This window comes from Salvelinus alpinus, chromosome 9, assembly GCF_045679555.1.
Source record: "Salvelinus alpinus chromosome 9, SLU_Salpinus.1, whole genome shotgun sequence".
NCBI classification, from domain to species: Eukaryota; Metazoa; Chordata; class Actinopteri; order Salmoniformes; family Salmonidae; genus Salvelinus; species Salvelinus alpinus.
Genome location: NC_092094.1, coordinates 64285560 through 64304654, shown reverse-complemented (window position 1 = coordinate 64304654; position 19095 = coordinate 64285560). Strand labels below are relative to the sequence as shown.

At 41.9% G+C, this 19095-nt stretch overlaps 1 protein-coding gene and 2 long non-coding RNA genes across 3 annotated transcripts; all 3 read right to left on the bottom strand.

Annotated features, from left to right (window-relative positions):
- Positions 1–232: 232 nt before the first annotated feature.
- On the bottom strand, positions 233–4157 carry LOC139530461 (uncharacterized). The gene is made up of 3 exons (XR_011666039.1): positions 4043–4157; positions 418–483; positions 233–323 (listed from the first exon to the last, which is right to left on the bottom strand). It is a non-coding gene; the product is annotated as an uncharacterized lncRNA (long non-coding RNA).
- Positions 4158–5249: 1092 nt separating this feature from the next.
- On the bottom strand, positions 5250–14888 carry tpp1 (tripeptidyl peptidase I). The gene is made up of 13 exons (XM_071326911.1): positions 14734–14888; positions 14256–14327; positions 14003–14142; positions 13710–13860; positions 12105–12226; positions 11780–11958; positions 11237–11435; positions 9188–9376; positions 8587–8659; positions 8099–8219; positions 7616–7774; positions 7031–7156; positions 5250–6251 (listed from the first exon to the last, which is right to left on the bottom strand). Exons 1-13 carry the CDS (start codon positions 14757–14759, stop codon positions 6108–6110), a joined length of 1701 nt encoding a protein of 566 aa, XP_071183012.1. The 5' UTR covers positions 14760–14888; the 3' UTR covers positions 5250–6107.
- A 1108-nt stretch (positions 14889–15996) lies between these two features.
- On the bottom strand, positions 15997–16693 carry LOC139584059 (uncharacterized). Its single transcript, XR_011676682.1, has 2 exons — positions 16558–16693; positions 15997–16456 (listed from the first exon to the last, which is right to left on the bottom strand). It is a non-coding gene; the product is annotated as an uncharacterized lncRNA (long non-coding RNA).
- Positions 16694–19095: the final 2402 nt, after the last annotated feature.

Sequence of the window (19095 nt, the reverse complement as noted above, 5' to 3'; positions counted from 1 at the left end):
ATTTTAAGAAATGTTAATAAAAATCTTGAATTATGATAGAAATCTTTCATATAGTTCAAAGCACCTGGGTGAATGAGATTTAGATAACAGCAGTGATATGCTAGGGTGTGATGCAGTGTTCAACAACACTGAATTGACTGCAGTACCTGCATACTTTCTGACCAGGCCACAATAGAAAGAGCGCTACAGGACCAGCCTATGGATTGCAGCCAGTAGACAGAGTCATCTTAGTCTGCAGACTTTCCAAAATCGCTGCACAGTGTTGAAAAAAACAGCGTACAATCCAGTTTCTCTTCTTCATGGCCTTCAACCTTTTCTCCAGGCTGAAAGGTGAACATTTATGTTTAAAACCTCCATTGACTAACCCCAATACAGTGGGACAAATATGATGGAGACATACTAAAAAAAGCGATTTACCTTTCAAGCCGAGTAGTCAACTGAGCGTTCCTATCATCAGTGATTGACGGGGACATAATGTCAGACCTAGAAAATATTATACAAATATATAAGCGAAAATATAACAGTATGAAAGCATCAACATAAAACTATCCAGTTAGGAAGGCTAAATCCATTTGAGTGGATTATGTAGTGTGAAGTGTTGGCACACAGGTCAGAAGACTTCATGTACAGTCGTGGCCAAAAAGTTTGAGAATGACACAAATATTAATTTTCACAAAGTCTGCTGCCTCAGTTTGTATTATGGCAATTTGCATATACTCCAGAATGTTATGAAGAGTGATCAGATGAATTGCAATTAATTGCCAAGTCCCTCTTTGCCATGCAAATGAACTGAATCCCCCAAAAACATTTCCACTGCATTTCAGCCCTGCCACAAAAGGACCAGCTGACATGTCAGTGATTCTCTCGTTAACACAGGTGTGAGTGTTGAAGAGGACAAGGCTGGAGATCACTCTGTCATGCTGATTGAGTTTGAATAACAGACTGGAAGCTTCAAAAGGAGGGTGGTGCTTGGAATCATTGTTCTTCCTCTGTCAACCATGGTTACCTGAAACACGTGCCGTCATCATTGCTTTGCACAAAAAGGGCTTCACAGGCAAGGATATTGCTGCCACTAAGATTGCACCTAAAATCAACCATTTATCGGATCATCAAGAACTTCAAGGAGAGTGGTTCAATTGTTGTGAAGAAGGCTTCAGGGTGCCCAAGAAAGTCCAGCAAGCGCCAGGACCGTCTCCTAACGTTGATTCAGCTGCGGGATTGGGGCACCACCAGTACAGAGCTTGCTCAGGAATGGAAGCAGGCAGGTGTGAGTGCATCTGCACGCACAGTGAGGCGAAGACTTTTGGAGGATGGCCTGGTGTCAAGAAGGGCAGCAAAGAAGCCACTTCTCTCCAGGACAAATATCAGGGACAGACTGGTATTCTGCAAAAGGTACAGGGATTGGACTGCTGAGGACTGGGGTAAAGTAATTTTCTCTGATTCTCCCCTTTCCGATTGTTTGGGGCATCCAGAAAAAAGCTTGTCCGGAGAAGACAAGGTGAGCGCTACCATCAGTCCTGTGTCATGCCAACTGTAAAGCATCCTGAGACCATTCATGTGTGGGGTTGCTTCTCAGCCAAGGGAGTGGGCTCACTCACAATTTTGCCTAAGAACACAGCCATGAATAAAGAATGGTACCAACACATCCTCCGAGAGCAACTTCTCCCATACATCCAGGAACAGTTTGGTGACGAACAATGCCTCTTCCAGCATGATGGAGCACCTTGCCATAAGGCAAAAGTGATAACTACAGTGGGGAGAACAAGTATTTGATACACTGCCGATTTTGCAGGTTTTCCTACTTACAAAGCATGTAGAGGTCTGTAATTTTTATCATAGGTACACTTCAACTGTGAGAGACGGAATCTAAAACAAAAATCCAGAAAATCACATTGTATGATTTTTAAATAATTAATTTGCATTTTATTGCATGACATAAGTATTTGATCACCTACCAACCAGTAAGAATTCCGGCTCTCACAGACCTGTTAGTTTTTCTTTAAGAAGCCCTCCTGTTCTCCACTCATTACCTGTATTAGCTGCACCTGTTTGAACTCGTTACCTGTATAAAAGACACCTGTCCACACACAATCAAACAGATTCCAACCTCTCCACAATGGCCAAGACCAGAGAGCTGTGTAAGGACATCAGGGATAAAATTGTAGACCTGCACAAGGCTGGGATGGGCTACAGGACAATAGGCAAGCAGCTTGGTGAGAAGGAAACAATTGTTGGCGCAATTATTAGAAAATGGAAGAAGTTCAAGATGACGGTCAATCACCCTCGGTCTGGGGCTCCATGCAAGATTTCACCTCGTGGGGCATCAATGATCATGAGGAAGGTGAGGGATCAGCCCAGAACTACACGGCAGGACCTGGTCAATGACCTGAAGAGAGCTGGGACCACAGTCTCAAAGAAAACCATTAGTAACACACTACGCCGTCATGGATTAAAATCCTGCAGCGCACGCAAGGTCCCCCTGCTTAAGCCAGTGCATGTCCAGGCCTGTCTGAAGTTTGCCAATGACCATCTGGATGATCCAGAGGAGGAATGGGAGAAGGTCATGTGGTCTGATGAGACAAAAATAGAGCTTTTTGGTCTAACTCCACTCGCCGTGTTTGGAGGAAGAAGAAGTATGAGTACAACCCCAAGAACACCATCCCAACCGTGAAGCATGGAGGTGGAAACATCATTCTTTGGGGATGCTTTTCTGCAAAGGGGACAGGACGACTGCACCGTATTGAGGGGAGGATGGATGGGGCCATGTATCGCGAGATCTTGGCCAACAACCTCCTTCCCTCAGTAAGAGCATTGAAGATGGGTCGTGGCTGGGTCTTCCAGCATGACAACGACACGAAGCACACAGCCATGGCAACTAAGGAGTGGCTCCGTAAGAAGCATCTCAAGGTCCTGGAGTGGCCTAGCCAGTCTCCAGACCTGAACCCAATAGAAAATCTTTGGAGGGAGCTGAAAGTCCGTATTGCCCAGCGACAGCCCCGAAACCTGAAGGATCTGGAGAAGATCTGTAGGGAGGAGTGGGCCAAAATCCCTGCTGCAGTGTGTGCAAACCTAGTCAAGAACTACAGGAAACGTATGATCTCTGTAATTGCAAACAAAGGTTTCTGTACCAAATATTAAGTTCTGCTTTTCTGATGTATCAAATACTTATGTCATGCAATAAAATGCAAATTAATTACTTAAAAATCATACAATGTGATTTTCTGGATTATCGTTTTAGATTCCGTCTCTCATAGTTGAAGTGTACCTATGATAAAAATTACAGACCTCTACATGCTTTGTAAGTAGGAAAACCTGCAAAATCGGCAGTGTATCAAATACTTGTTCTCCCCACTGTAAGTGGCTCGGGGAACAAAACATCAATATTTTGGGTCCATGGCCCAAGGAAACTCCCCAGACCTTAATCCCATTGAGAACTTGTGGTCAATCCTCAAGAGGCGGGTGGACAAATAAAACCCCACAAATTCTGACAAACTCCAAGCATTGATTATGCAAGAATGGGCTGCCATCAGTCAGGATGTGGCCCAGAAGTTAATTGACAGCATGCCAGGGCAGATTGTAGAGGTCTTGAAAAAGAAGGGTCAACACTGCAAATATTGACTCTTTGCATCAACTTCATGTAATTGTCAATAAAATCCTTTGACACTCATGAAATGCTTGTAATTATACTTCAGTATTCCATAGTAACATCTGACAAATATCTAGACACTGACGCAGCAAACTCTGTGGAAATTTATATTTGTGTCATTCTCAAAACTTTTGGCCACAACTGTAGAATAGATTAAGCAGGGGAGGGGAAACTCATGTTTCTGGGATATGTAGTGGAAAGGGTCAGGTGACAGCAGGAGGTGGTGATAAGTGTATAAAGTAACAGGGAGTAGCTATGCAGAGCCAAGAGATTGAGGGACCAGGACACAGCAAGGTATAGGAACGTGGCAGTCATTACTGGTAGGGCTAAGCCAGACAGAAAGGGGTGTTTAGAGATGGGATAAAACCTTAGGTCAGAGATGTAGCAACTACTTACGCGACTTACTGTTGTTCTGCGAGAGTTTCCACGTATCGCTAGCAGGTATGGAACAACATCCTCTTGCCTGTGAGGGTCTCCTTTATCTGACAGGTCCAAACTTCCACGTCCAACTGTGCTGCCTACAACATAATTAAGGGCCTAATTAAATCTATTGCAGAACAAAATAAACCACACTGGCAGTTGTGCTAAGTTTTACATGTGCAATGCTCACAAGTTAGAGATCATCAAATCAAATGTATTTTATAAAGCCCTTTTTACATCAGTTGTAAAACTGCATCACAAAGAGCTTTACAGACACCCTGCCTAAAACCCCAACGAGCAAGCAATGCAGAAGCACAATGAAAGCGGTTCATGGCGTGCATGTGTCAGACCAATGGATAAATCTGAACAGAAAAACACTTTCAAATGTTCTTAGATTTGGGTTTTTAAAGACCAAAATGGTATAGAGGGTGCAAACATTTCAAGACGCTAGGGTCAGATGGCTTTCATGTTTAAGGGTGGGGTGGGTTGTCGGGGCTAGTACCTTTAAGACAGACAGGAGATGCAGCCAAATAAATTAAGACGCAGCCTAGCTCTGAAAACAGGAAATGACACCATGCCATGGTTCCCGTGAAATTTAAACCAAAAGGACTGCTATTGCAAATCCTTTTAAATGGTGTGTATATATATACAGATTGAATTGCACTCAAGAAATCTTCTGCCCTACTATTGGTCATATTAGCGGGCTATCCCGTGGTAAAAAAAAACAACCAGACAAACTAGTGAGTCAGGCAGCGCCCCACTGATTCATAGACTGATTGGTTCTGTACAGGGTGCTGATTCAGAGTGGTTGGGTTAAATACGGAAGACACATTTCAGTTGAATGCATTCAATTGACTTTCCCAAAGACTGCATTAACGATGAGTAATAAAATAAAGGCACTTCTTAAAGCCTATTTCACACCACAGCCTGCTGAATTTGCAAGAAAACCTTTAATTTCAATGTTTTACAATGTTAAAACGTATTTATGACATGTCTTTTCAATTAAATGGTCAGATTGCCACATTTTATTTTTTTTTCCCTTTCTCTGCCCCATCTGATTTTGCTCTGCAGTTTGATACTCAGACAGTGACCTATGGATAGTCATCCTGTTCTTATATCCATTTGTGGTTGATTGTCACTATTCAGTCTAATTACAGATACACAGAATGAAATACAATTTCACCACCAGTAAGTACAGTTTAATTCCTAAAGGCAAAAACTCAAGTTAACAAGCATGTTTACAATCAATGTGACATATGCAGTCTTTAATACATTGCATGGACCATTTCCCCCAAAATCTATTAAAAAGTAAAAACAAGTTCAACAATTCTGGTGGATAGAGATTAGCAGAATTAATTTGTTCAATGAGCACATCAAGATTTAAATCGGTAAGTATTTGGTATAGGCCTCTGTGTGCAAGCACAGCAGAACATATTTTAAAATCAGTAACGCCATGGTGGTAAATGTTGCTTCTCTCCTCATACAACACTTTGTCCCAAGATTCAGATAAATGTATAGCATGGGCCTAACTTTACCCCCCTTTGAGCAGAAATATTTATCAGAACACGCATGCATAAACAAGATAAACAGGTGTTTGTTGTTTTATCCCCCCCCGGCCTACGTACCAAGTCATTGATTACCCCACCTGATCTGGTTACAATCATATGGCTGACTGATGAACTTGTAACAGTGAGAATGTACATTTTACATCACTGACCACATTAAATGAGTCCATCCTTCAAAAAATATCAAACAACCTGAGACGAAGGATACGCCAAAATTGCATTTTCCATTTAAAAATAAAGTATCTGTCCAGTGTAATTTACAATGGAAGGGGACATTGCTAGACACCATATAAGCAGGCAGCTGAAATACTTCAAAATTGTCAGGGGTGTATTCTGAGGTGAAATGTTCAGAATGTTGCAGCTAGAAATGTAACAAATATAGAGCCGATACAATCCCTACTCTACACCGCAGACAAAAGATTGTTCCACACACTACCTTCGTTACATTTCCACTTTCTGAACAGAGCCCCAGGCGTTCATTTCTCCAACACTAGCGCAGCCAGCAGAGCAGGGTAGTTGGGCGTTCCCCATCCGGTGACTGGGTCCCACGACGGTGCCGCGCAGAAACCCTGCCCCTGGACCTGCTCGTCCAGACAGCTCAGGTGACAACCATCAGTCACCTTGGGGGTAGGAACAGAAAGCAGTCAGTAAATGCAATGACAGGAGCAACGCAATGACTCTTCTCTACTGCCATCTTTTGGTGGTGTTCAGAATACAAAAAACACTAAATCAGAGGTTCTCAAATTATATACATTAATCTGGCTGCAGATCCCCTGCAGTACATCCGCAGAACTCTAGGACCCCTACACAAGATGCTCCATTGCTGTGAATCAGATGGTGTAAAGTACTTAAGTAGTTTTTTTGGGCATCTGTAGTTTACTATTTATGTTTGACAACTTTTCATTTACTACATTCCTCAAGAAAATAATGTACTTTTTACTCTATACATTTTCCCTGGCACCCAAAAGTACTCGTTACATTTTGAATGCTTAGTAGGACAGGAAAATTGTTAAATTCATCCACTTATCAAAAGAACATCACAAGTCATCCCTACTGCTTCTGATCTGGCGGACTCACTAAACACAAATGCTTCATTTGTAAAGATGTCTAAGTGTTACAGTGTGCCCCTAGCTATCCATAAGTAAATGCTGTGTGGTTAGGAGTGATTAATACGCAAAGATATTTTAGAAATTACATTTATTTTTGATTCTTAAGTATATTTTAAACCAAATACTTTTACTCTAGTTTTGATTAGAGTATATTTACTTTAACTCAAGTATGACTATTGGGTAGTTTTTACACCACTGCTGTGAATATACACAAAGATAAATACATGACACTACCATACACAACAAGAAACTAGTCTTACTTTCTCCATATCTAATGATCAGTGACTTACATCAAAGAGTCCCTGGCCCTGCAGCTGATACAGGCGGGGATTGAGGAAGCCCAGAGAAGGCAGGCCTTTCAGAAAGCGCTGGTCATTGATCAGAGAGAGGATTCCTCCAACCACAGGGGTGGAGGCCTAAAGAACAACATGTGAGTAAATATTAATTGTTAATACATTACATGATCAAGAGTCGACAGGTAGCTTAATGGTTAAGAGCATTGGGCCAGTAACCGAAAGTTTGCTGGTTCGAATCCCCGAGCCGACTGTGAAACATGTGTCGATGTGCCCTTGAGCAAGAAACTTAACCCTAATTGCTCCTGTAAGTCGCTCTGGATAAGAGAGTCTAAAAGAACTAAAAATGTAAATATAATATTTCACAGAGTTAAACTTTTGTATTGGGAGATAAGAAAAAAAAAGTCTATAGGGGAATCTAAAAAAGTCTTGAGTTCATTCTTTGCCTCCTTCTCAAAGTATATTGGGGGTTTGAGAGAAGGAACCTCAGATCTTCTCCAATCTGTTGAGGTTGTGAGAGGACATGAGGAATCAACTAAATATACTTTTGGAGATTCACCCTATGAGATACTATTTTCTTACCGAAGTACCAGACACCCAGGGGACGGGTACCCTGTCGGTGACCACCCAGTAGTTGTCTGAGAGAGCGGCTATGTCTGGGTAGGCCCGTCCACTGGTGTTGAAGTACGTCTTTGGAGGGAGACCCGACACTGCTTTCAGATAACCCTCCACAGCACCGACCTGTGGCAAAAAGTGACAGGCTATCAGATGATTGAACAAACAATCAACGTGTTGGTATCAGTCTCTAACCAAATAAACCATATGGAAATAAATACTTCACACATCATTTAGTGTGCATCAGTGATGGCTAATTCTACCAGTAGCCAGGACCTCATTTGTTGAGAACCTTTGTGTACCTAACCTGATAGTGAATACATGTTAGTCTTTTTACTCAGTTAAGTTCATATAGTTTTTCAAATTCTAAAGATCACTTTAAAAAAGCAGATTTGGGAAAACCTATGGCAGTATCCGTGGGTTTATGTCCTGTATAGACACTCTTAATACCTGGTAGTCCGGCATCTTAAAAACATTGCTGAAGCCGCCGCCACTGATGTAGTCAGTGACCTCATAGGTGACCTTGAATGGATTCTTGAATGAAGTTCCCCCCACTGTCGTCACGTATGGGCTGAAAGCATATAAACTTAACTTCAGAGAACAGATTTGGTATGGACTGGAAAACCGACCCCACAAAGACACTGGTTTTCTTCTATTGATTTCAGATTACAAAATAGACTATTGTTGACTAGTTTAGAGACAAGACTAAGTATTTCACCTCAGATGGGCACACATCATTGCACTGCAGCATTTAAAGGCTGTTGCCACATTAAACACTGCACATGTGAAATCAATCGAGAAATTCCCTTTAAAAACCGCAACGCCTATAACCCGCATCTGGATTGAATACTTTTCACACTTCATGGATTCAAATAAAACAATGAATACCCAAATAATGCAAGTGCCATTAGTTTATTTAGACAGTGGAAATGACTCACCTTGATGCAGGAAAGCTTGGTCGGAAAGAATTCTCTCCTTTGGTCAAGTGTCTGCAGCCAGCTCCACTATCACCTGAGGCAAGACAGTTCAAGTATGAAAGCGAACGTCAAGGAAATCATCATCTTACTCAAGATAATTTATGGATTACAAAAAAAAAGAAAAAAAAAGAAAAACTGTTGTCCACAATTTTAGTAGTCAATTTACTCAATTATACATGGTGACTTGTTCATGTCAGGCCTGCCTGACTCATCTGATATTACACACACATTTTCAGAGTAACTAAATGGCAGCATCACAAAAACCAAGGCCACCTCACTTCTTACAACATCCACAACACCTGCTTGAGTTTGAACTATTCAAATAGGTCTACATCATATTAAAATCTGCTGTCACCGACTACTAGATCAAGATCGTAAACACTTCTAAGTAAGAAGTCAAACAGAAAATGTCATAATTTTTTTTAAGTGGCACTGACTTAGCCTGGTTCCAGAACTAGTTGTGCACTTTTGCCAACACCATTGGTCATCGTCACGTGAAATGCTTGACAATGACAATTGGTGTTGGCATAACAGATTTGGGCCCAGGCTAGCACAGACTAACCTGAGGCAAACAGTATAGAAATGCCCCGTACGCCAGCCTTCATGAACTCAGTGTTGATGCGCATCATGTAGGCGGAGGACAAGCTGTCCTCATCGTCCCCGTAGCTGATGGTGTGGACCCAAGGGATGTCTGTCATGTTGCTCAGCAGCATCATCCACTGGAGGAATGGCTCCTGGGTCTCATGCCGACCTGAGGAGCAGTCAAGCAGTATCCCATTACCAAACCACTATCAGAAAAAGGCTGTTTCAACAGCATACTACCTACCTGTACTAAGAGTGCAACCCCAATACATTGCTTCATTCTAAAGTGGTATATTAGTATGAACATACAGTACCAGTCAAAAGTTTGGACACACCTGCCCATTCCAGGGTTCTTCCTTTATTATTCTACATTGTAGAAAATAGTAAAAAATTGTGTAGACATCAACACTATGAAATAATGTAGTAAAAAACAAAGTGCTAAATCAAAATATAGTTTATATTTCAATTTCTAGTAGCCACACCATGCCTGGATGGCAGCTTTGCACACTCTTCTTTCAACCAGTTTCAGGAGGTAGTCACCTGGAATACATTTCAATTAACAGGTGTGCCTTGTTAAAAGTTAATTTGTGGAATTTCTTTCCTTCTTAATGCGTTTGAGCCAATCAGTTCTGACAAGGTAGGGGTGGTATACAGAAGATAGCCCTATTTGGTAAAAGACCAAGTCCATATTATGGCAAGAACAGCTCAAATAAGCAAAAGAGATACGACAGTCCATCATTACTTTAAGACATGGTCAGCCAATTTGGAAAATTTCTTCAAGTGCAGTTGCCAAAACCATCTAGCGCTATGATGAAACTGGCTCTCATGAGGACCGCCATAGGAAAGGAAGACGCAGAGTTACCTCTGCTGCAAAGGATAAATTCATTAGAGTTAACAGCCTCAGAAATTGCAGCCCAAATAAATGCTTCAGAGTTCAAGTAAGACACATTTCAACATCAACTGTTCAGAGGAGACTGTGTGAATCAAGCCTTCATGGTTGAATTGCTGCAAAGAAGCCACTACTAACAGACACCAATAAGAAGAGACTTGCTTGGGCCAAAACACGAGCAATGGACATTAGACCGGTGTAAATCTGTCCTTTGGTCTGATGAGTCCAAATTTTAGATTATTGGTTTCAACCGCCGTACCTTTGTGAGACGCTGAGTAGGTGAACGGATGATATCCGCATGTGTGGTTCCCACCGTGAAGCATGGAAGAGGTGTGACGATGCTTTGCTGGTGACACTGATTTATTAAGATTAAGGCACACTTAACCAGCATGGCTACCACAGCAATCTGCAGTGATACGCCATCCCATCTGGTTTGCGCTTAGTGGGACTATCATTTTTTTTTCAACAGGACAATGATCCAACACACCTCCAGGCTGTGGACGGGCTAATTGACTAAGGAGAGTGACCTGGCCTCCACAATCACCTTACTTCAACCCAATTGAGATAGTTTGGGATGTGATGGACTGCAGAATGAAGGAAAAGCAGCCAAGAAGTACCATATTTGGGAAATCCTTCAAGACTATAGGAAAAGCCTTCCAGGTGAAGCTAGTTGAGAGAATGCAAAGAGTGTGCAAAGCCATCAAGTCAAAGGGTGGCAAATGTGAAGAATCTAAAACACTTTTTTGGTTACTACATGATTCCATGTGTGTCGTCTCAGTTTTGATGTCTTCAGTATTATTCTACAATATAGTAAAAATAAAGAAAAACCCTTGAATGAGTAGGTGTCCAAACTTTTGACTGGTAATATAATGAGACATAGCTGAAGATACAGTTGGAAGAGGCAAAAAAAAAAAATACCACTGGGTATTTGACCTCACTAGCATTGTGGCCGTTGCGAGGAGCTTTTTGGAAAGGTTTTAGCCTACTTGCGACAATGATGATATGCGGTCATCTCAAATTCCTTAGTTCAATTAACTTAAGTCACGTCTGCAAAATGATTAAAATGAAAATAAACCTTTTTTTGCACAGGCCACGTGACTAAGGCTACATTCACACTCTGGTTTGTCATTGTTAGTATACCTGGATTGGTGAAGACCCATGTAGATATGTTGGCCCCTGTGCTCATGATGTACTCTACATCCAGGCTGGCCTCCAGACCGGCCTTCCCTGCTCCCTGAACACCCACCACCCGGTCAATCTTAGACAGGTGCTGGAAACTCCGTCCAAACAGCGTCATGAACTCAGCCAGGTCAGCAGGGTGGTAGAACTGCTCCAAGAACTGGACAGATGATAAGATGACAGCTATGTTGGAATTCAATCAAACCATATCCACCATACAAATTTCACCCTTTGTGAGGGGGGGGGGGGGGTCTACCTGGCAGTAGTTTTAGGTTTGTATACAGTACCAAAGATCAGTTTAGTATTTCATTTGATCATGGGAAAAAGAGCTACTGAGCAAAGTGGGCTGATTGAATTGAGCCTTTAGATTCCCATTTCACATTATGCCAGACAGGCAAGTTCATTGTTAGAATGAGGCAAAACGTTTGCCCCCTGTATTTTCTATCAGCTGTTCTAGTCTGACACAGCTGTCCCATTGTATTGACGAAACAAGTGGCCAAATACCTGAGCCACGGCTTGACTGTTGTTCTGAGCTGAACCCACGTCCGCTGCGGTCAGATTGTAGCGAGACCTGAGGGTGGCGGGTGTGTTTCCAAGATGAAACTTCGCTCCAGACCGTCTCCTCTTTGTCAAGACTTCATTGAGGCCCTGCCCCTTGGGTGGAAAGCGGTGAACACCTCCAACTATGGGTGGAAAAACAAATCACATCCATAACATTGTTTGTCATACTCTTAACTTATTTGTTGTTATACTATTACAAGACGAGCTATAAGATAACAGCATTACTGTCGATAACCTCAGAAATAGTCAAGATGAACTTGCTGCTCACCAAAGTCAAGATGTTGGAGAACATCCTCATGCACCTGGTATGCAGATGACGACCTCACCAGGAAGATGCCATCTCTTACGTAGCGGTGAAACTCAATGCCTGGAAGCAGGGCCTCTGCCACTCTGAAACAGGAGAAGTAGAAAGCCTCACTCTCAGGGACTGTGTTCATAAAGCATCTCAAAGGAATGCTGATCTAGGATTTGTTTTTCTTGGGCCCAGACATGGGTGGTAAAACCTGTGCCAGCAGTGAACAGCGTTGTGGAACGTTCAGATATAAATATATTATGTAGAGTTAATATACATCTGACATGTAGTCAGGAATCAGCTCTATTCATTACATTTCTATCTGTAATGCTCCACTACTGAATGTGGCACTGACTTTGTTACCAACAATAATGACTTCACCCAATAATTTAAGAATTTGTATGGAGACAAGCTACTTCACACAGTTTCTCAGTGTATGTCAGTGAGCGAGTCAACATCAGCAAATGGTACTGGAGCCTCGGCTCTCGGACAAACAGGTTTCAAGACAGCTTCTACCCCAAGCCATAAGACTGCTAAATAGTTAATTAAATGGTTACCCGGACTGACTATGTGTAACGGATGTGAAATGGCTAGCTAGTTAGCGGGTACGCGCTAATAGCGTTTCAATCGGTTACATCACTTGCTCCGAGACTTGTAGTAGGGTTTCCGTTTGCTCTGCAAGGGCCGCGGCTTTTGTGGAGTGATGGGTAACGACGCTTCGTGGGTGACTGTTGTTGATGTGTGCAGAAGGTCCCTGGTTCACGCCCGTGTCGGGGCGACGGTCTAAAATTATACTGTTACATATGCACACTCACAAGACATACACACTTCACCATCTGACAGACAAATCTGGGTTTTGTGGATGCCAAGAAGGCTACCTACCCAAATTCATAGTGCAAACTGTAAAGTTTGGTGGAGGAGGAATAATGGTCTGGGGCTGTTTATCATGGTTCGGGCTAGGCCCCTTAGTTCCAGTGAAGGGAACTCTTAATGCTACAGCATACAATGACATACAAATTTGTTCTTAACTGACTTGCCTAGTTATATAAAGGTTAAAAAAAAATACAATTCTTCCAACTTGGTGGCAACAGTTTGGAGAAGGCCCTTTCCCGTTTCAGCATGGTTTGTTGAGATCGGTGTGGAAGAACTTGACTGGCCTGCACAGAGCCCTGAACCTCAACCCCATCGAACACCTTTGGGATGATTTGGAATGCCGACTGCGAACCAGGCCTAATCACCCAACCTCACTAATGCTCGTGGACGAATGGAAACAAGTCCCCGCAGCAATGTTCCAACATCTAGTGAAAAACCTTCCCAGAAGAGTGGAGGCTGTTATAGCAGCAAAGGGGGGACGCAATGTTAATGTCCATGACTTTGGAATGAGATGTTCAATAAGCAGGCCTCAAATCCACATTGATCTGGTACTCCCTGTATATAGCTTTATTCTTATATACTTTATTCCTCGTGTTACTATTATATATATTTTTTTACTTTGCATCATTGGGAAGGGCTTCTAAGCAAGAATTTCCCAGTAAAGTCTACACTTGTAGTCGGCGCATGTGATTTGAGAGAGGCCCTTACTGCGTGTTCATGGTGCATTGGAGGAAGTCCTGAGTGAGGATGGTCTGGCAGTCTGTGACCCCGTGACTCTGCAGCCAGTGACGAACCACTTTCTGGGTCAGCTGGGATGGACGTACGAGAGCGGCCACCTCCTCTAGAGTCAGATGCTTGCCTAAAACAGACAGAATTGATAGTGCATTAAAGGAGTACATGGTAATGCAAAATCAATTATCAGAGGGGATAAAAGTCAGGAAGTTTAATCGCTTCAAAATCAAATGGCCTAAAATGTTTGCCGCATGATCAATTATTTCTACCATATTGTGCCGACCCAGGGTCCGAAACCAGTAGCAGCAGGTGTTCCAGTTGATCCACATTCTGCTGCCTCAAAGCAAAGGTCAGCTCCAACTTCTCTGTGGGGTCGATCCTGCCTACACGAGTCCAGTCTTCTGGTATCCTGAAAATACATTATGTGAAGTAGCTTCAAATGATGGTTAAAAAATAAATAAAAATCACACATTATAGCAGTTCATTTTCAAAAGCTTTACAATGTTAGGGTTGTTTTCTCACAAGATGTCCTGATCAGCCTCAAGATGTTGACTCAAAATCAATGAGCTGCATATGAGGACACAGAAGGCCAACCTAAAATAAAACATTTTTAAAAAAAGAGGGTGTTTAAAAAAACAAAATCAGAGAAAACCATTCATAAATGTCTTAAATTGCGCGAGAGCATTATACATCTGGTAAATTAAAGTACAACATTCTGAAAACGTTTGAACTCTGGGCCAAACAAAGGATCTGCGCTACTGCTTATACAAGGTTGCAGAGATTCTCGACAACTCCCTCAGTTGAAATCGTGAACAAAACAAAATCTCCAGAATAGTTTAGTTAAGAAGGAAGTAACGTTATAGCTCAAAGGTCTTCATGTAAAATAGGTCAACAATTTAGCCTTTTAGCTAGAAGCAAAAACCACAAGGACTTCAGTAGTTATTATTGTCCTATTCTAAACAATCAAACATGTGGAGAATTATATCATGGAAATACTTACAGAATCCTCATTTTGGTGACATTCATTGACTCTCAACGCAAGGAACGACTTTGTTTTCGAATTGTTGTTTGCTGGATAATATTAGTGGCGATTCCTCATCACATGACTATATGAGCTGTAGCCTGTCACGTGACTAGTTAACGGCATAAAGGACAAATGCTGTAAACGCTCAAGTCCCATGATGTTGCCATCAGCTTTTTGCAGTACATAGTGCTTCTTCTTACTTTCGAATTTCCAAAATAAATGACTCATTAGAATCCACATTTGTATGAGTGGTGCAATGAACAAGATTTGTGAAACTTATGCTTTAAAAAACCTCTTAAGGATCCGCCCCTTTTTTTTTTTTTTCGCCTAAAATGACATACCCAAATCTGTAGCACAGGACATGAAGCAAGGATATGCATATTCTTGATACCATTTGAAAGGAAGTTGTGAAAATGTGAAATGTAGAATATAACACATTCGATCTGGTAAAAGATAATACAAAGAAAAAACATGCATTTGTATTTTTTTGTACCATCATCTTTGAAATGCAAGAGAAAGGCCATAATGTATTATTCCAACCCAGGCCCAATTTATATTTTGGCCACTTGATGGCAGCAGTGTATGGGCAACGTTTAAGACTGATCCAATGAACCATTGTATTTATGTTCACATTTCTTTAAATCAAAACTGCCCAAATGTGCCTAATTGGTTTATTAAATAAAAACACTTTAAAGTACTACATAAGTGGTTTTTTTGGGGTATCTGTACTTTTCTATTTTACTTCACTACATTCCTAACAAAAATAATGTACTTTTGACTCCATGCATTTTCCCTGACACCAAAAAGTACTCATTACATTTTGAATGGTTAACAGGTCAGGAAAATAGTCAAATTCACACACTTATCAAGAGAACATCCCAGGTCATGGCGGACTCACTAAACACAAATGTTTAGTTTGTAAATTATGTGTGAGTGTTGGAGAGTGCCCCTGGCTTTCTGTAAATGGTGCTTAATAACATTAGGAATTTGAAATGATTTATACTATTACTTAAGTATATTTTAGCAATTAGATTTACTCTTGATACTTAAGTATATTTAAAACCAAATCCTTTCAGACTAGTAGCATTTTACTGGGTGACATTTTCTATTAAGTTTTACTTTACTTTTACTCAAGTATGACAATTGGGTACTTTTTCCACCACTGAGCATTACAGCATACTAGAGAAGGTACCATCTTGGCCTGTATTCGGTGAAAAAGTATTGGAAACAACCACGATGAACAAAATTGTCTTAACATTTATTGCAAAAACATTTGCCTTTTGTGGCACAATATAAACAACTTTGCCTTCATTGGCACAATATTACAAACAAAACATTTTAAGCAACAGCAGTGAGGATTGAATCAAATAACCTAATTGACGTAACTATACAGTCTATATGTATCTATTGAGAATCTTGGAGTATTTCACTTCCTCATTTTAAAAATAAATCATCCGAACAAGGGGTAGTGCAAACCGTAGCAAAACGTTTTGCAACGACAACGAGCGTTTTCTATTGTACACATTCAGGTAGGTGCCTCCCCGTTTCAGCCCGTTTGCCTCTGATGTCTACTGAATACACCAATGGTGAATCTGTAGCTCAGTTGTCATCCATGAAATAATAGTCCCCTTCTTCCCCACTGAATGGTCATCCTTATCAGGGAACATTTCCCACACCACAAAAGAAGAATTATTCTCAGCTGAAAGACAAGTAAACACATTATTGAATGAATAAGGTTTCCAAATTCTCAAGTTCAGCAAAAGTGTCAAATACAAATTTTAATTCAAAAATAACACTTACCGATATTGCATCTCTTCAAAACATGTTTGGCTGATGGAGTTGGCATGTACTAGATGGGAAGACGCAGAATTTATTTTTATAACATTCTGTATACATCCTGTAACTACATCCTGTAAACTCCTGACTAGCACATTTTCTCCAGAGCACTGCACTAGGCAGTTGTTCATGTCATCTTTGAGACAGCTTCACTTTCACAATGGCCCAAGACATACTGTACATGACTGAACAAAGCCTGAACAAAGCCATAATTTTGTCGATAAGTTCTTCAGAAATATTCCAACCAAAACATACATTTGAAGCGGCCCCCAATTTATGCAGTTTCGCTTGGCTTTTTTTCATTCTTTTTTGAAGTTGGTAGGCATACTTGTCATCGTCAAAAACGGCAACATTGTTGAGACGTTGCACCCCAGGTGGAAACAACACACCTTGACCCACTTGTTCTGCATGGGCGAGCTGTTATTAAAGATGTCATTGTGGTTGTCCTTGGGCATGTGGTCCAGGAGGTTCCTCACCTGCTGCTTCCGCTTCAGTGTGCCCTTTCTCGCGATTATACGGGGTGGTTCCATCACTAAAGGTAAAATATAATATGACATTGTCACATAAATTCTCTGTAGTTCTTATTGACGTACAGTGTATAGATTGTGATTGAATAAAAAAAAAAAAATTGTTTAACATTAAAATAAAATTGCAATCAATGAGAGCTCAATGTGTTCGGTCATTGAGTTAATTAATTAATAAAAGACCAACACTACGGTAAAACACTGGTAAAAGCCACAAACAATCACAGATGCTAAGTATGGGTTGTCTTGATTAGAGCTTGTATGGGAGACCTTCAATAAGACATATCAGGTTCCTTGATGCATATCTTATGGATAAAAATGCTACATAATGTAGATCCATTTATGCTTTTTCTTATGGATAAAATGCTAGATAAAGTAACTTGCATAGCTCCTTCTTTTGGGGCACTTCCTTTTTCTTCGTGGACTTGGTGGGGGCCTGGGCGTTGTACTGCTCCTGGCACTCCTCGGCTGAACGGGTGCCCACCATGTGGATAAAAAAAAAAGTAGACTGGACAACTGTAGGAACTCACTCATGTAGTCTCTGAAGTGCCACCTCTGTCCATTGATCTGCATTTTCTTCCTTTTTTCCCTGCTGAACCCTGGTGAATTTGCCCCCTTTTTCTCTTGGTCTCTGTGGGCCAGCCCTTTTCGTCAATTCCCTCTTACAGTCATCAAGAAAAGTCGACGAGTGACTCGTCGCTGATTCGGAACCTTCAGACTGGGACTCCTCTGCAGTACCACTACCACTGTCCTGAACGTTCCAACTCCTACCCATGGCAGCTGACCCGGTCTTTGTGGGCGCACGACTCCGAGTCTTTCCCCTCCATCTCGATGTCCTCATGGAGCTTCGCTGGGAGCTTCTTCTGACAACTAACCATTTTCTTTGGCATTTCAAGCACTTTCCGGTTTGCTTTATCTGAACCCTTAATCGGTTTCCCTGGCAACAGCTCTGAGGATGTATTGGTGTTGTCCGAGTTGTCTTGGCTGCTCTGTTTATCGGCGCCCTGGAGGGAGCGACATGGAGGGGTCAGGGATTGTGGGGCAGGGTCTGCATATGCGGCCAGCGCTGCTGCCCTCGGAGATCTTAGGCTGGTCTTCTTGGGCTCTCCCAGGTGCTTAGGAGTCACTTCAGACTTGGACCTCAGAGATGCTGGGCTGGCCCTCTTGGGTTTTAAAGGGCCTCTGGTGGAGAGGTTCTCAGGCTTAGACCACTGAAAGTTTGGACTAGTCTTCTTGGGTATTCTGTGGCCCCTGTGAGCGAGGTTGTCCTCAGCTTTACACCTCTGAGGCTTGGGGGCCCCGGGAGAGGGGTTCTTCTCTGGCTTCGACCTCTGATAGGCCGTCACTTTTCTCAGTGGCACTGCCTCCTCCTCACTGGTGTCAGCTCGCAGTCGCTCTGTAGAACACAACATAACACTATCAAATAAACTGCAGTCGCCATCTTTGTTGGAGCTGGGATACGACGATAAAGTCATTCCCAAGCTAATGTATAGAAAAAAAAAACCTTACAGGCTACAGGTGTACTTATTTGATGAGAAAGGGAAATAACATAGTTTAATGCAGCAATGCAACAACTCACTCTACAACAGTGTTTCCCAAACCTCCCAGCAACCCCCAGTCATTCCACATATTGAATGTATTCCAGAACTAGCACACCTAATTCAACAAATGAAGGGCTTGGTGATTAGTTGATTCAGGCGTTTTAAAAGTGGAATACATTACATAAGTGGGGTACACTGCTCTACAATAAAGAGGGGGGAAAAATGGAGCAGAAGCTTACCAATTGAAGGATAGACGACTCGTCATAACCCCCATGAATGGTGACGTTCATGTCACAATCCAAGATGACTCTGGCCACTTTCCAGTACTCCAGAGGGGTCTTGTGAAGGCGGCCACTCCGGGAAAAACTGAAAAAAAACTGGAAGAAACTGCGAGCCTCAGAGGTGGCACTGCAAGGGGCAGCTGTTGGATGATAAAT